General features: G+C 51.6%; 1 protein-coding gene across 2 annotated transcripts in view; it reads right to left on the bottom strand.

Annotated features, from left to right (window-relative positions):
• The window catches only part of CFAP410 (cilia and flagella associated protein 410), a 249,374-nt gene extending 239,013 nt beyond the window's left edge, over positions 1 to 10,361 (bottom strand). The window contains exon 1 of one of the 2 annotated variants that reach the window (XM_069733765.1): positions 10,068 to 10,361. In XM_069733765.1, the coding sequence (XP_069589866.1) occupies positions 10,068 to 10,144 (77 nt within the window). In that variant the 5' untranslated portion in view covers positions 10,145 to 10,361. The remainder of the gene's footprint in view (positions 1 to 10,067) is intronic. The other variant, XM_069733766.1, reaches the window with a different exon arrangement.
• Between the last annotated feature and the right edge of the window lie 3,650 nt (positions 10,362 to 14,011).

Raw genomic sequence — 14,011 nt, 5'->3', positions numbered from 1 at the left:
TATGATAAAATCTTTCTTTCTGATTTTTAGGGGACTGGCAAAATGATGGTAAGACAATTTCCTGATTCATATTGGAATCTGACACAACTTTAAGGAGAAACGCCGGATCGAGTCTGAATACTAGTTTATCCTCGAATACATGCAAGTATGGATTCTGCACCGACAGGGCCTGTAGTTCCCCCAATCTTTTTGCCGACATGATTGCAACTAAAAATGCAGTTTTGAGAGAGAGTTTATCTACTTCTATATCCCCCGATACATCCACGCCGGTTTACATAGGAAATTCAGAACCAAGTTCAGATCCCACGGCGGGACAGAACGTCTAATCAGTGGTTTTAGTCTCTGGACGGCTTTACAGAAACGGCTAATCCAGGGATGAGCAGAAAGGGAAGAGTCAAAGAATACACTTAGGGCCGCTATCTGGACACTCAATGTGCTTGGTCTAAGACCTTTTTGAAACCCTGACTGCAAAAAATCAAGAATTTTGGGGATATTTGGGTGGTCAGTATCAACTGTCGTCTCTCTGCAAAACCCATAGAACCTCTTCCATATTTTCAAATAAATAGCCGATGTTACCAGCTTCCTGCTCGCTTGAAGGGTAGAAATGACATCATCCGAGAGTCCTTTTGCTCTCAAGACCTTCCGTTCAGGATCCAGGCCGCCAGCTGAAGTGCTCCTGGATTCTGGTGTAGAACTGGTCCTTGTAGAAGAAGATCCTCTCTCTCCAGCAACAGGAGGGGTTCTTCTACTGATAGTTTTCTCAACAATGGGAACCAACTGCGTTTCGGCCAGTGAGGAGCTATGAGAATGACCTTGGCCTCGTCCTCGCAGATTTTCCTGAGTGTCCTCGGAATCATCGCTAGAGGAGGAAATGCATACAGGAGACCGTGATTCCAGGGTTGTGAGAAAGCATCGATCGCGGCTGGAGTCTCCCAAGGGTTTAGGGAGTAGAAGGTCCTGAGCTTTGCGTTTCCCTTTGAAGCGAATAGGTCCACCGTCGGCATTCCCCAATGATGACACAGGTCTTTGAACACCTCGTTGTTCAGTTCCCACTCCGTGGGGGATAGGCTTTTCCTGCTGAGGAAATCTGCCAACTGGTTCTTGGAGCCCTCCAGGTGAATTGCCGTGATTGACAGAACCGACCTTTCTGCCCACTTGAATATCCATTCCGCCAGGTCTTGTAATGCCGGATGTCTTGGACCCCCTTGATGCCGCAGGAATGCTACCGTTGTCGTGTTGTCTGAGAAGACCTTCACGTGTTTGTTCTGTAGCAGATGTTGTGCTGCCGTCAGGACCTCCCAAACTGCTTGTAGTTCCCTGTGGTTTGATGACTGGCTGCTGTCTGCCTCTTTCCAGCGACCTTGAAAATATCTTCCCAGTACATGACCTCCCCAACCGAGCTGACTGGCGTCTGTTGCAACTGAAACGCTTGGTGTTTGAAGCCATGGTACCCCCAGTCGGAGGTTCCTGGGAAGAGTCCACCAACCCAGAGATCTTTTGATCTGCGGAGTAAGGTTCAGAGTTCGGTTCAGCGAGTTTTGTCTTCTGTTCCAGCTTCTCAGGACTCCCCTCTGAAGCTGTCGAGAATGAAACTGGCTCCATCTTACACAGGGAATACACGCCGTCATCAGACCTAGTATCTTCATCCCGTCTCTGATCGTATTCCGACCTCGGGAAAAGTGACGGATCTTCTGTATTATGCCCTTCAGCCTGTCCTCCGGAAGGAAGGACATTCTTGTTTGTGAATCGAGCATGACTCCCAAGAATTTTATTTTGGGTTTTGGGATTAGGTCTGATTTTTGCCAATTTACAATCCATCCTAGATTTTCTAGAGTTGAGATGAGGGACCGACAGTTGATCCTGAGTTGGACTTCTGAGTCTGCTGCTATTAGGAAGTCGTCCAAATAGGGGACCACCATTATATCCTGATTCCTTAGGAAAGCAACTACTTCTACCATAAGTTTTGTAAAAACTCTGGGAGCGGAGGCCAGGCCGAAGGGGAGACAGCGGAAATGGAAATGGAAGATCTTTCCTTCCAAGACTACCGCGACCCGCAGGAACCTCTGATGGTTTAGATAGATGGGAACCTGGTAATATGCACTCTTTAAGTCTAGAGTGCACATGACCATGCCTTTTCCCAACAGGGGAATGGTGGACCGAATCGACTCCATCTTGAACCTTTTGTAAATGACCCAATTGTTCAGATGTTTTAAATTTATAATGGTTCTCGATTCTCCCGATGGTTTTGTTACCGAGAAGAGATTGGAGTAATGACCCCTGCCCTCTTCCTGAGGGGGTACTGGGACAATGGCCGCCATTTTTAGAAGGTCCTGAATGTCTGACCACATGGGGGGATGACAGTTTTAGATGGGAGCTGGATACCAGGAATCTTTCGGGAGGAAGAGATGTGAATTCTATTTTGTATCCCTGGGATACTATCTGTAAGACCCATGGACTTGATGTGATCTCCCTCCAACCTTCCAGAAAACCTGTCAGACGACCCCCCACTCTGATGGCGTCATTTTCTGCGGTAACTGGAACCCTGTCCAGAGTAGCTTGATTCTTTATTTTTAGGCCTGTTATCCCCCCCTTTTTGGTAGCTCCATCTACCCTGCTTTCCCTTACCCCTATAATCGGGTTTTTGATTATAGCGGGGCCTCCGAAAGGGCTGGAATTTTTTAGGTTTCTCTTCCGGAAAACCTTTCTTAACATCTGCAGCTTTCTCTAAAATATCGTCGAGGACTGGTCCGAAAACCTTGCCCCCGGAAAAGGGTATAGCACACAATTTATTCTTAGAATGCATGTCCCCTGACCAGCTCTTAAGCCAGATGGCTCTACAGGCTGCATTCGATAGCGACTGGCCCCTAGGTGCGAACCTAACCGATTCTGCAGATGCGTCTGCCAAGAAGGTAGTTGCTAGTTTTAGCAAGGGTAGGGATTTTAGAATATTATCTCTGGATGTTTTAGCTATCAACTGATCTTTAAGATCATCTAGCCAAAGGTCCATGGAGCGGGCTACAGATGTCGCTGCAATATTAGCCCCAATAATTGCCGAGGAACTTTCCCAGGCCCTTTTTAGAAGGCCATCTGCTTTTCTGTCCATGGGTTCTTTCAAGTTGGACGAATCTTCAAACGGAATCGCCGTCCTTTTGGAGACTTTAGCCGAGGGTATGTCAATTTTTGGTACATCAACCCACTCCTTGACTTCCTCTGGGTTAAACGGCAAGCGAAGTCTGAAGTCCTTAGGGATAGTCAGTCTCTTCTCGGCTTCCTCCCATTCCTCCAGAATCATAGATCTGATATGGGAGTTAACAGGGAACACCTTGGATGTCTGTGAGCGCAAGCCTCCAAACATTTCGTCCTGAACGGAGCAAAATGGCTGCGGCTCCTCCACCTGCATGGTGTGCCACACTGCTTCCAACAGTTCTCCAGTGTCCGCAGCAGAGAACAGATATCTTCTCCCTTTCTCCGGGGGATCTCTACTCTCATCTTCCTCCTCTACCTCCGACCCACAGGATGATGAGTCTATGGAAGAGTACTCGAGCCTTGGTCTTTTCCTCGGCCTCTCCGAAGGTGAAGGTGAGGGTGAGACTTGAGGGAATACCAGACTTGAGACTGAAGCCTGAACTTCCTCCCTTATCATGGCTCTCATATTAGACATAAGAGACGCCTGCTCCTCTCCTATGACTTTGCAGGTGCACGCTTCACATAGCGGTTTCTGCCAGGAATCCTTTAGCTTAACAGCACAGATAGGACACTTCTTATTCCTACTGGGTTTCTTTACCGATTTCTCAGATAGGGAGGCTGCCTATGGAGAAATATATATATATAGCAAACACTAGCGTTTTTTTTTTTTTTTAGGGCCTCTACTTACTAGTGCTGCTGACTCCTGACCCTCTGCTCTAGCTGCATCCTCCATGATGCTCTAGAGATCACTACCGCCCCTGCACATACCTTTTTATTCTGTTCCTCACTTCAAAAAAACAAAAAAATGACGCTCCAGCGTTCTCCACCGCTCTTTTCTCTGCACTTCCTGTAGCAGAGACGCCGTCCGTCCAACTCAGCCGCAAACCGGAAGTGACATGCGGCCGGAAAGAGAGGAAGGTGCGGCGTTGAACTGGTTCCCCCAGCGGCCGCATGGAGACGCCGACGCCAGCAGATGCCGCCGCTGAGCCTGCACACACCAGGGGACGGACGGAGGGATCGAGAGCCCCCGCCAGGAGGAAGCGATCCCCAACCCAGGAGCAGCGCTACACTGGTAGGCTGAGGGACCCTTCGGGCGGGTGTCAGCCAACGGGTGTCTCAGGAGGGAAGGGTGAGGCTGAGCCCCCCCGATCCACATCCCCCCCCCGCACAGAACGGCAGATCCTCTCGTCCGTTCCTATCCCTGATGGGACAGGAAAAACACTGAAGGGTGGTAGGGGGAGGGTCCTTTTAACCTCTCGTGTTCCTGTCCCATCAAGGATAAGAAGGACGTCCTCCAGTGTGCTGTCAGGTGGTGAACTGGAAAATACGGTCCGTATATTACGGCCGTAATACGCTGAAAAGTCCCGAAAATAGTGGTCCGTAGCTCCTCCGTAGGCAGGGTGTGTCACCGTTTTTTGCGCATGGCATCCTCCGTATTTAATCCGTATGGCATCTGTACTGCGTGTTTTTATCGCAGGCTTGCAAAACCGACATACGGATATACAAGGGATCCATGTGTTAAAAAAAACAAAAAAATATATATACTCTCTCTCTCTCTATATATATATGTCAGGGAGACACATATGTATATATATTATTACTTAATACAGCGCGAGATAGCAGAAAGCCGGTAATTCAATTACCGGCTTTTGCTTTCTCCTTCCTAAAACCCGACATGATATGAGACATGGTTTACATACAGTAAACCATCTCATATTCCCATTTTTTTTGCATATTCCACACTACTGTTAGTAGTGTGTATATGCAAAATTTGGCCGTTCTAGCTAGTAAATTAAAGGGTTAAATGGCGGAAAAAATTGGCGTGGGCTCCCGCACAATTTTCTCCGCCAGAGTAGTAAAGCCAGTGACTGAGGGTAGATATTAATAGCCTGGAGAGGGTCCATGGTTATTGCCCCCCCCGGCTAAAACCATCTGCCCCCAGCCACCCCATCTGGAAGATGCGCCTATTCTGGCACTTGGCCACTCTCTTTCCATTCCCGTGTAGCGGTGGGATATGGGGTAATGAAGGGTTAATGCCACCTTGCTATTGTAAGGTGACATTAAGCCAAATTAATAATGGAGAGGCGTCAATTATTACACCTATCCATTATTAATCCAATACTAGTAAAGGGTTAAAAAAAACACACACACACATTATTAAAAAATAATTTATTGAAAAAAATCACAAAGGCTGTTGTATTAATTTATTCTACTCTCAATCCACTCACTGAAGACCCTCGATCTGTAAATTAAAAAAAAATAATAAACCAACAATATACATATCTTCCGAGGATCTGTAAGGTCCAACGATGTAGATCCATCTGAAGGGGTTAAAATATTTTGCAGACACGAGCTCCGCTAATGCAGGCTGCTCATGTCTGCAATACCCCGGCGAATGAAGCTAAATATAGGTCAATGACCTATATTTAGCTTCATTTGCGGTGAGGCGCCCTCTGCTGGCTGTTCCTAGATCGTGGGAACTTTCCTAGAAAGCTCCCAGGCTCGAGATCATAAGAGGGCGCCATCTGCTGGTTGTCCTCATATGAACTCGAGCCAGGGAGCTTTCTAGGTAAGTTCCCACGATCTAGGAACAACCAGCAGAGGGCGCCTCACCGCAAATGAAGCTAAATATAGGTCATTGACCTACTTTACCTTCATTCGCCGGGGTATTGCAGACATGAGCAGCCTGCATTAGCGGAGCTCGTGTCTGCAAAATATTTTAACCCCTTCAGATGGATCTACATCGTTGGACCTTACAGATCCTCGGAAGGTATGTATATTGTTGGTTTATTTTTTTTTTTAATTTACAGATCGAGGGTCTTCAGTGAGTGGATTGAGAGTAGAATAAATTAATACAACAGCCTTTGTGATTTTTTTCAATAAATTATTTTTTAATAATGTGTGTGTGTGTGTTTTTTTTAACCCTTTACTAGTATTGGATTAATAATGGATAGGTGTCATAATTGACGCCTCTCCATTATTAACCCCTTTCTGCCAGCTGACGGAATAGTACGTCAGCTGGCAGATCCCCTGCTTTGAGGTGGGCTCCGGCGGTGAGCCCACCTCAAAGCCGCGACATGTCAGCTGTTTTGTACAGCTGACATGTGCGCGCAATGAGCGCGAGCGGAATCGCGATCCGCCCGCGCCCATTAACTAGTTAAATGCCGCCGTCAAGCGCTGACAGCGGCATTTAACTAGCACTCCCGGCCGCGCGGCCGGAAGTGCTCGCACTGCGGACCCCCGTCACATGATCGGGGGTCAGCAGTGCATCGCCATAACAACCAGAGGTCTCCTTGAGACCTCTATGGTTGTTGATGGCCGATTGCTTTGAGCGCCACCCTGTGGTCGGCGTTCAAAGCAACCCTGCATTTCTGCTACATAGAGGTGATCTGTACTTCACCTCTATGTAGCAGAGCCGATCGAGTTATGCATGCTTCTAGCCTCCTGTGGAGGCTATTGAAGCATGCCAAAATTAAAAAAAAAAAGTGATTAAAAATATAAAAAAAATAAAAAATATATAAAAGTTCAAATCACCCCCCTTTCGCCCCAATCAAAATAAAACAATTAAAAAAAAATCAAAACATACACATATTTGGTATCGTCGCGTTCAGAATCGCCTGATCTATCAATAAAAACAGAGGATTAACCTGACCGCTAAATGACGTAGCGAGAAAAAAAATCAAAACGCCAAAATAACGTTTTTTTGGTCGCCGCGACATTGCATTAAAATGCAATAACGGGCGATCAAAAGAACGTATCTACACCAAAATGGTATCATTAAAAACGCCAGCTCGGCACGCAAAAAATAAGCCCTCACCTGACCCCAGATCACGAAAATTGGAGACGCTACGGGTATCGGAAAATCGCACATTTTTTTTTTTTTTTTTTTTAGCAAAATTTGGAATTTTTTTTCACCACTTAGATAAAAAATAACCTAGACATGTTTGGTGTCTATGAACTCGTAATGACCTGGAGAATCATAATGGCAGGTTAGTTTTAGCATTTAGTGAACCTAGCAAAAAAGCCAAACAAAAAACAAGTGTGAGATTGCACTTTTTTTGCAATTTCATCACACTTGGAATTTTTTTCCCGTTTTCTGTTACATGGCATGGTAAAATCAATGGTATCTTTCAAAAGTACATCTCGTCCCGCAAAAAATAAGCCCTCACATGGCCAAATTGACGGAAAAACAAAAAAGTTATGGCTCTGGGAAGGAGGGGAGCAAAAAACGAAAATGAAAAAGCGGAAAAAGCTCCGGGGGTGAAGGGGTTAATTAGGCTTAATGTCACCTTACAATAGCAAGGTGGCATTAACCCTTCATTACCCCATATCCCACCGCTACACGGGAATGGAAAGAGAGTGGCCAAGTGCCAGAATAGGCGCATCTTCCAGATGTGCCTTTTCTGGGGTGGCTGGGGGCAGATGTTTTTAGCCGGGGGGGGGCCCAATAACCATGGACCCTCTCCAGGCTATTAATATCTGCCCTCAGTCACTGGCTTTACCACTCTGGCAGAGAAAATTGTGCGGGAGCCCACGCCAATTTTTTCCGCCATTTAACCCCTTATTTTACTAGCTAGAACAGCCAAATTTTGCATATACACACTACTGACAGTAGTAGTGTGGAATATGCAAAAAAAATGGTGATATGAGATGGTTTACTGTATGTAAACCATGTCTCATATCATGTCGGGTTTAGGAAGGAGAAAGCAAAAGCCGGCAATTGAATTACCGGCTTTTCTCTCTAACAGCGCTGCGTATTCCTCGCTGGTCCGTGTGTAACCCGTAATTTTGGGGCTTCCATTGACTTTCATTGACGTTTTATTTGCGCAATACGGTGACAAACGCAGCATGCTGCGATTTTCTACAGCCGTAGAAAGCCGTATAATACGGATCAGTTTAATACGGCAGATAGGAGCAGGGGCATAGAGAAGAATTGTGCTGTATTTTTTGAGAGTTTTACGGACGTAGTTTCTGCGCTCTTACGTCCGTAAAACTCGCAAGTGTGACGCCGGCCTAAGTCTGCGGTGCATGTGAAACATCGGATACCACCCGAGTGCAGGGCGACTCCCACCGGCAATGGAGGAGATGGAGAAATGAGTTTCTTCGTCTCCTCCGCAGCTGTGCTGCTATTACTGGAGTGAGAAGATCAGAGCACTGACCCTCGGATCACACTCACAGCAGAGCAGGAGCCGAGTATCAGTAAGTCTAAGTTCACATTAGCGTTGCGCCGCTGTTGCGTCGGCGACGCAGCGGCGACGCGCCCCTATGTTTAACATAGGGGACGCGTGCGTCTTTTTGGTTGCGTTTTTCGCCACGTGCGTCGTTTCCGACGCTGGCGTCGGACGCACGAAAACGCTACAAGTTGCATTTTCTGTGCGTCCGATTTTGGTCAAAAACGACGCACGCGTCGCAAAACGCGCGCGTTTTTGCGCGCGTTTGCGCGCGTTTTTCGATGCGTCGCGCGTTGCGTCGCCGACGCAGGGCGGCGCAACGCTAGTGTGAACGTACCCTAACAGATCGCATCCTATGCTCTCGCAGGAGAGAATCAGCGGATGCCACACACTATGGGACCCGGCCTTGTGGTGACAGCACATTTATTTCATTTTTATCTTATAATGTGTTGATGCTTATACACAGCAGAGCCGAACTCCTGGTGGGGCTTGTGCAGAGAAGCGCGGATATTTCGACACTTCCCAGAGATCACACGCTGGGATCAGATAGTCACATTACCTGACCAATCACAGCAAGCCAGAGAGTGGGGACAGCTGGAATGGGTCCCCGCATCTTTCGCACAGATGTGTATAGCACGTGGTGACTAATTGCATCATACTCCAGTGAGCCGTTCACTGAGACTGACGCACTTACTGTGCGTGCGGGGAGCACCCGGGGGTAGTAATGCTGGGAGGGGGAACACCCGGGGGTAGTAATGCTGGGAGGGGGAACACCCGGGGGTAGTAATGCTGGGAGGGGGAACACCCGGGGGTAGTAATGCTGGGAGGGGGAACACCCGGGGGTAGTAATGCTGGGAGGGGGAACACCCGGGGGTAGTAATGCTGGGAGGGGGAACACCCGGGGGTAGTAATGCTGGGAGGGGGAACACCCGGGGGTAGTAATGCTGGGAGGGGGAACACCCGGGGGTAGTAATGCTGGGAGGGGGAACACCCGGGGGTAGTAATGCTGGGAGGGGGAACACCCGGGGGTAGTAATGCTGGGAGGGGGAACACCCGGGGGTAGTAATGCTGGGAGGGGGAACACCCGGGGGTCACACTGCAGGGATGGGGGGTAGCACCAGGGTCACGCTGCAGTGGGGGGGGGGGAAAGCACCCAGGGGTCACGTTGTGGGGATGGGGTGTACCTAGGGTCACGCTGTGGGGATGGGGGGGCACCCAGGGTCACGCTGCGGGGGGGGAGGGGGAAGCACCCAGGGTCATGCTGTGGGGATGGGGGGGTACCCAGGGTCACGCTGCGGTGGGGGGGGCACCCAGGGTCACGCTGCAGTGGGGGGAAGCACCTGGGGCTCACGCTGAGGGGAGGGGGGGAGCACCTGGGGCTCACGCTGAGGGGAGGGGGGGAGCACCTGGGGGTCATGCTGCAGGGATGGGGGGGTAACCAGGGTCACATTGCGGGGGGGGGGGGAGGAAGCACCTGGGGTCGCTGGGAGGGGGGGGACACCTGGGGCTCACGCTGAGGGGAGGGGGGGTTACCCAGGGTCACAATGCGGGGGGGGGGTAGCACCCGGGGATCATGCAGAGCAGGAGGTACAAGGACAATCTTTAGAATGACTTCATACTGTACATTATGGATGCGGTACCGGCTGCCGTTCCCTCAGCACTGCGGGCACCGAGAAGAACTCCGCCGCTCCACCGTGCAGGACCACTCACCAGCAGTTCAGCTTCCTCACACTGTCCAGCTCTGACGCCTTCGCCCGGGACAGCACCTGTTTGCGAGTCAATTTCATGCCGGCAGGTAAGTGACCGCAGGACGGGGCCGCTCAGCCGGTATCTAAGGCCAGTGAAGCGCAGGTACAACTCGGCCGGTCGCTATGGGGCGTGGTGAGAACTGTGATTCAAATGTGTCCGGAAAACTTTGCGTTGCAAGCCTCGTTCCTAATCCCAGCACTGACAAGTTAGAGGCTGAACCCTGTAAATGTGACACGTGACAGGTTGAAGTCACGTGACGTGCCAAGACAAGTGATGGGCAGTCCGGCTCTTTTTGATGATCCAGCTCTCATGGCTCCGCGGCGCTCACCAAAGAGCCGGCTCATTTTGGATCCTAAGTGGATCACTATTGAATATTTGTTCAGGCGTCCGTAACCCCGCCCACCGACCACTTGAACTCCGCCCACTTGCGAGGAACCAATTAATTTGATGAGTGGGTGGTGTTTTGCTCAGGGGGCGGGGTTACGCCTGCCGAAGTCCGGGATTTTACTGGCGTGCCGGCTCCCATGGTTCACAGCAGGGAGCCGGCTCTTTGTGTCGGATCGTTCGCGAAGGACACATTAGCAGATGAGTACACGGGTGCGTGTAGAGTGGAGCGGCTCCTGTGAGGCCTCCTCAGCTGCACTCCAGACTGCTCTCTGGTGAGGCTTGTGCGGATCTCTGGACAGGTCAGTGCTGAGGTGGCCGGAGCTGTGGAGCGAGGCCCTCACATGAACCACTCCGAGTAGACGGCTCCGCACTGGCGGGACAGAGTGGAGGTGATAATAGGAGCTCGTCATAGACTCCATTCTAGTGTCCACACTACAGGACCGGCTGCAGTGAGGAGACAATAAGGACATTACGTTATATATACATTACCTAGTGAACCCGTACTACGCCCGAGCGACAAGCATTTATATTGGTATATGGTATCCATCATGTCATGTGCTGCTACCGTCTCGCGCCCCCTTCCTGTCATGTGCTGCTACTGTCTTGCGCCCCCTTCCCGTCATGTGCTGCTACCGTCTTGCGCCCCCTTCCTGTCATGTGCTGCTACCGTCTTGCGCCCCCTTCCCGTCATGTGCTGCTACCGTCTCGCGCCCCCTTCCTGTCATGTGCTGCTACTGTCTTGCGCCCCCTTCCTGTCATGTGCTGCTACCGTCATGCGCCCCCTTCCTGTCATGTGCTGCTACTGTCTTGCGCCCCCTTCCTGTCATGTGCTGCTACCGTCTTGCGCCCCCTTCCTGTCATGTGCTGCTACTGTCTTGCGCCCCCTTCCTGTCCTGTGCTGCTACTGTCTTGCGCCCCCTTCCTGTCCTGTGCTGTTACTGTCTTGCGCCCCCTTCCTGTCCTGTGCTGCTACTGTCTTGCGCCCCCTTCCTGTCCTGTGCTGCTACTGTCTTGCGCCCCCTTCCTGTCATGTGCTGCTACCGTCATGCGCCCCCTTCCTGTCATGTGCTGCTACTGTCTTGCGCCCCCTTCCTGTCATGTGCTGCTACCGTCTTGCGCCCCCTTCCTGTCATGTGCTGCTACCGTCTCGCGCCCCCTTCCTGTCCTGTGCTGCTACTGTCTTGCGCCCCCTTCCTGTCCTGTGCTGTTACTGTCTTGCGCCCCCTTCCTGTCCTGTGCTGCTACTGTCTTGCGCCCCCTTCCTGTCCTGTGCTGCTACTGTCTTGCGCCCCCTTCCTGTCATGTGCTGCTACCGTCATGCGCCCCCTTCCTGTCATGTGCTGCTACTGTCTTGCGCCCCCTTCCTGTCATGTGCTGCTACCGTCTTGCGCCCCCTTCCTGTCATGTGCTGCTACTGTCTTGCGCCCCCTTCCTGTCCTGTGCTGCTACCGTCTCGCGCCCCCTTCCTGTCCTGTGCTGCTACTGTCTTGCGCCCCCTTCCTGTCCTGTGCTGCTACTGTCTTGCGCCCCCTTCCTGTCATGTGCTGCTACCGTCATGCGCCCCCTTCCTGTCATGTGCTGCTACTGTCTTGCGCCCCCTTCCTGTCATGTGCTGCTACCGTCTTGCGCCCCCTTCCTGTCATGTGCTGCTACTGTCTTGCGCCCCCTTCCTGTCCTGTGCTGCTACTGTCTTGCGCCCCCTTCCTGTCATGTGCTGCTACCGTCATGCGCCCCCTTCCTGTCATGTGCTGCTACTGTCTTGCGCCCCCTTCCTGTCATGTGCTGCTACCGTCTTGCGCCCCCTTCCTGTCATGTGCTGCTACCGTCTTGCGCCCCCTTCCTGTCATGTGCTGCTAACGTCTTGCGCCCCCTTCCTGTCATGTGCTGCTACCGTCTTGTGCCCCCTTCCTGTCATGTGCTGCTACCGTCTTGCGCCCCCTTCCTGTCATGTGCTGCTACCGTCATGCGCCCCCTTCCTGTCCTGTGCTGCTACTGTCTTGCGCCCCCTTCCTGTCCTGTGCTGCTACTGTCTTGCGCCCCCTTCCTGTCCTGTGCTGCTACTGTCTTGCGCCCCCTTCCTGTCCTGTGCTGCTACTGTCTTGCGCCCCCTTCCTGTCCTGTGCTGCTACTGTCTTGCGCCCCCTTCCTGTCATGTGCTGCTACTGTCTTGCGCCCCCTTCCTGTCATGTGCTGCTACCGTCTTGCGCCCCCTTCCTGTCATGTGCTGCTACCGTCATGCGCCCCCTTCCTGTCATGTTCTGCTACCGTCTTGCGCCCCCTTCCTGTCCTGTGCTGCTACCGTCTTGCGCCCCTTTCCTGTCATGTGCTGCTACCGTCTTGCGCCCCCTTCCTGTCATGTGCTGCTACCGTCTTGCGCCCCCTTCCTGTCATGTGCTGCTACCGTCTTGCACCCACTTCCTGTCATGTGCTCAGGGGCGGATTATGAGAGGGTCAATCTGGACGGTAGCCCAGGGCCCAGTGGTGTGGGGGGGCCCTGGGCTACCGCACAGATTGCCCGCCGCCATCAGGGCATTACTGCCCGTGCCCTGACTGGCGTATCATTTATGGACCCGGTGGGCAGAGGGGGGGCCGCATCGGGCCCCGTCTTATCTGCTCACCTGGCCCCTACCGGCGCTGTGGCGGTTTCACCTATTGAAGTGCGGGCGCGCGCCTGCACGTCCGTTAACAACAGCCGCCAGCCAATTGGAAGCTGGCAGCTGAAGTCGGCCACAGGCACAGCGCACACGTCGCCGGCATCTGACATCATTGTCAGTCGCTGGCGAGTGCGCGCTGCTGAAGGGAGCTCGCCACCTGGAGCACCGGTCAGGTGAGGAGAACTCGTGTTTTATTTTTAATTTTTTCTTGTTTTTTGCTAACGGCAATCCGGGCGGGCCAGAATGCTGGACAGTGACACTGTCTGACTCGGGGCAATATGCTGGAGGACACACTGGGGCAGATGATTGCTGGACACACTGGGGCAGATTGCTGGACATACTGGGGGCAATGCTGAAGGACACACTGGGGCAGATGATTGCTGGACACACTGGGGCAGAAATGCTGGACGCACTGGGGCAGATTGCTGGACACACTGGGGCAGATTGCTGGACACACTGGGGCAGATTGCTGGACACACTGGGGCAATGCTGGACACACTGGGGCAGATTGCTGGATACACTGGGGGCAATGCTGGACAATTGGACATACTGGGGCAGATTGCTGGACACACTGGGGGCAATGCTGTACATACTGGGGCAGATTGCTGGACACACCGGTGGTAATATGCTGCACACACTGGGGCAGATTGCTGGACACACTGTCTGGGGGCAATGCTGGACACACTGGGGCAATATGCTAGACATACTGGGGCAGATTATTACACCAATAGATTGCCTCATAATATAAAGGGATCCCTTCAACTCTATATAAACAACAAACAATAAGAGAACAAAGAAGGACTACCGATCCAATGTATAAAGATATATAAACAACAAATTTTATTAATACATATAATACATATA

Source organism: Ranitomeya imitator, chromosome 7 (assembly GCF_032444005.1).
Source record: "Ranitomeya imitator isolate aRanImi1 chromosome 7, aRanImi1.pri, whole genome shotgun sequence".
Classification (NCBI taxonomy): Eukaryota; Metazoa; Chordata; class Amphibia; order Anura; family Dendrobatidae; genus Ranitomeya; species Ranitomeya imitator.
The sequence above is the reverse complement of the archived record's forward strand: the minus strand, read 5'-3'. Positions and strand labels throughout refer to the sequence as shown.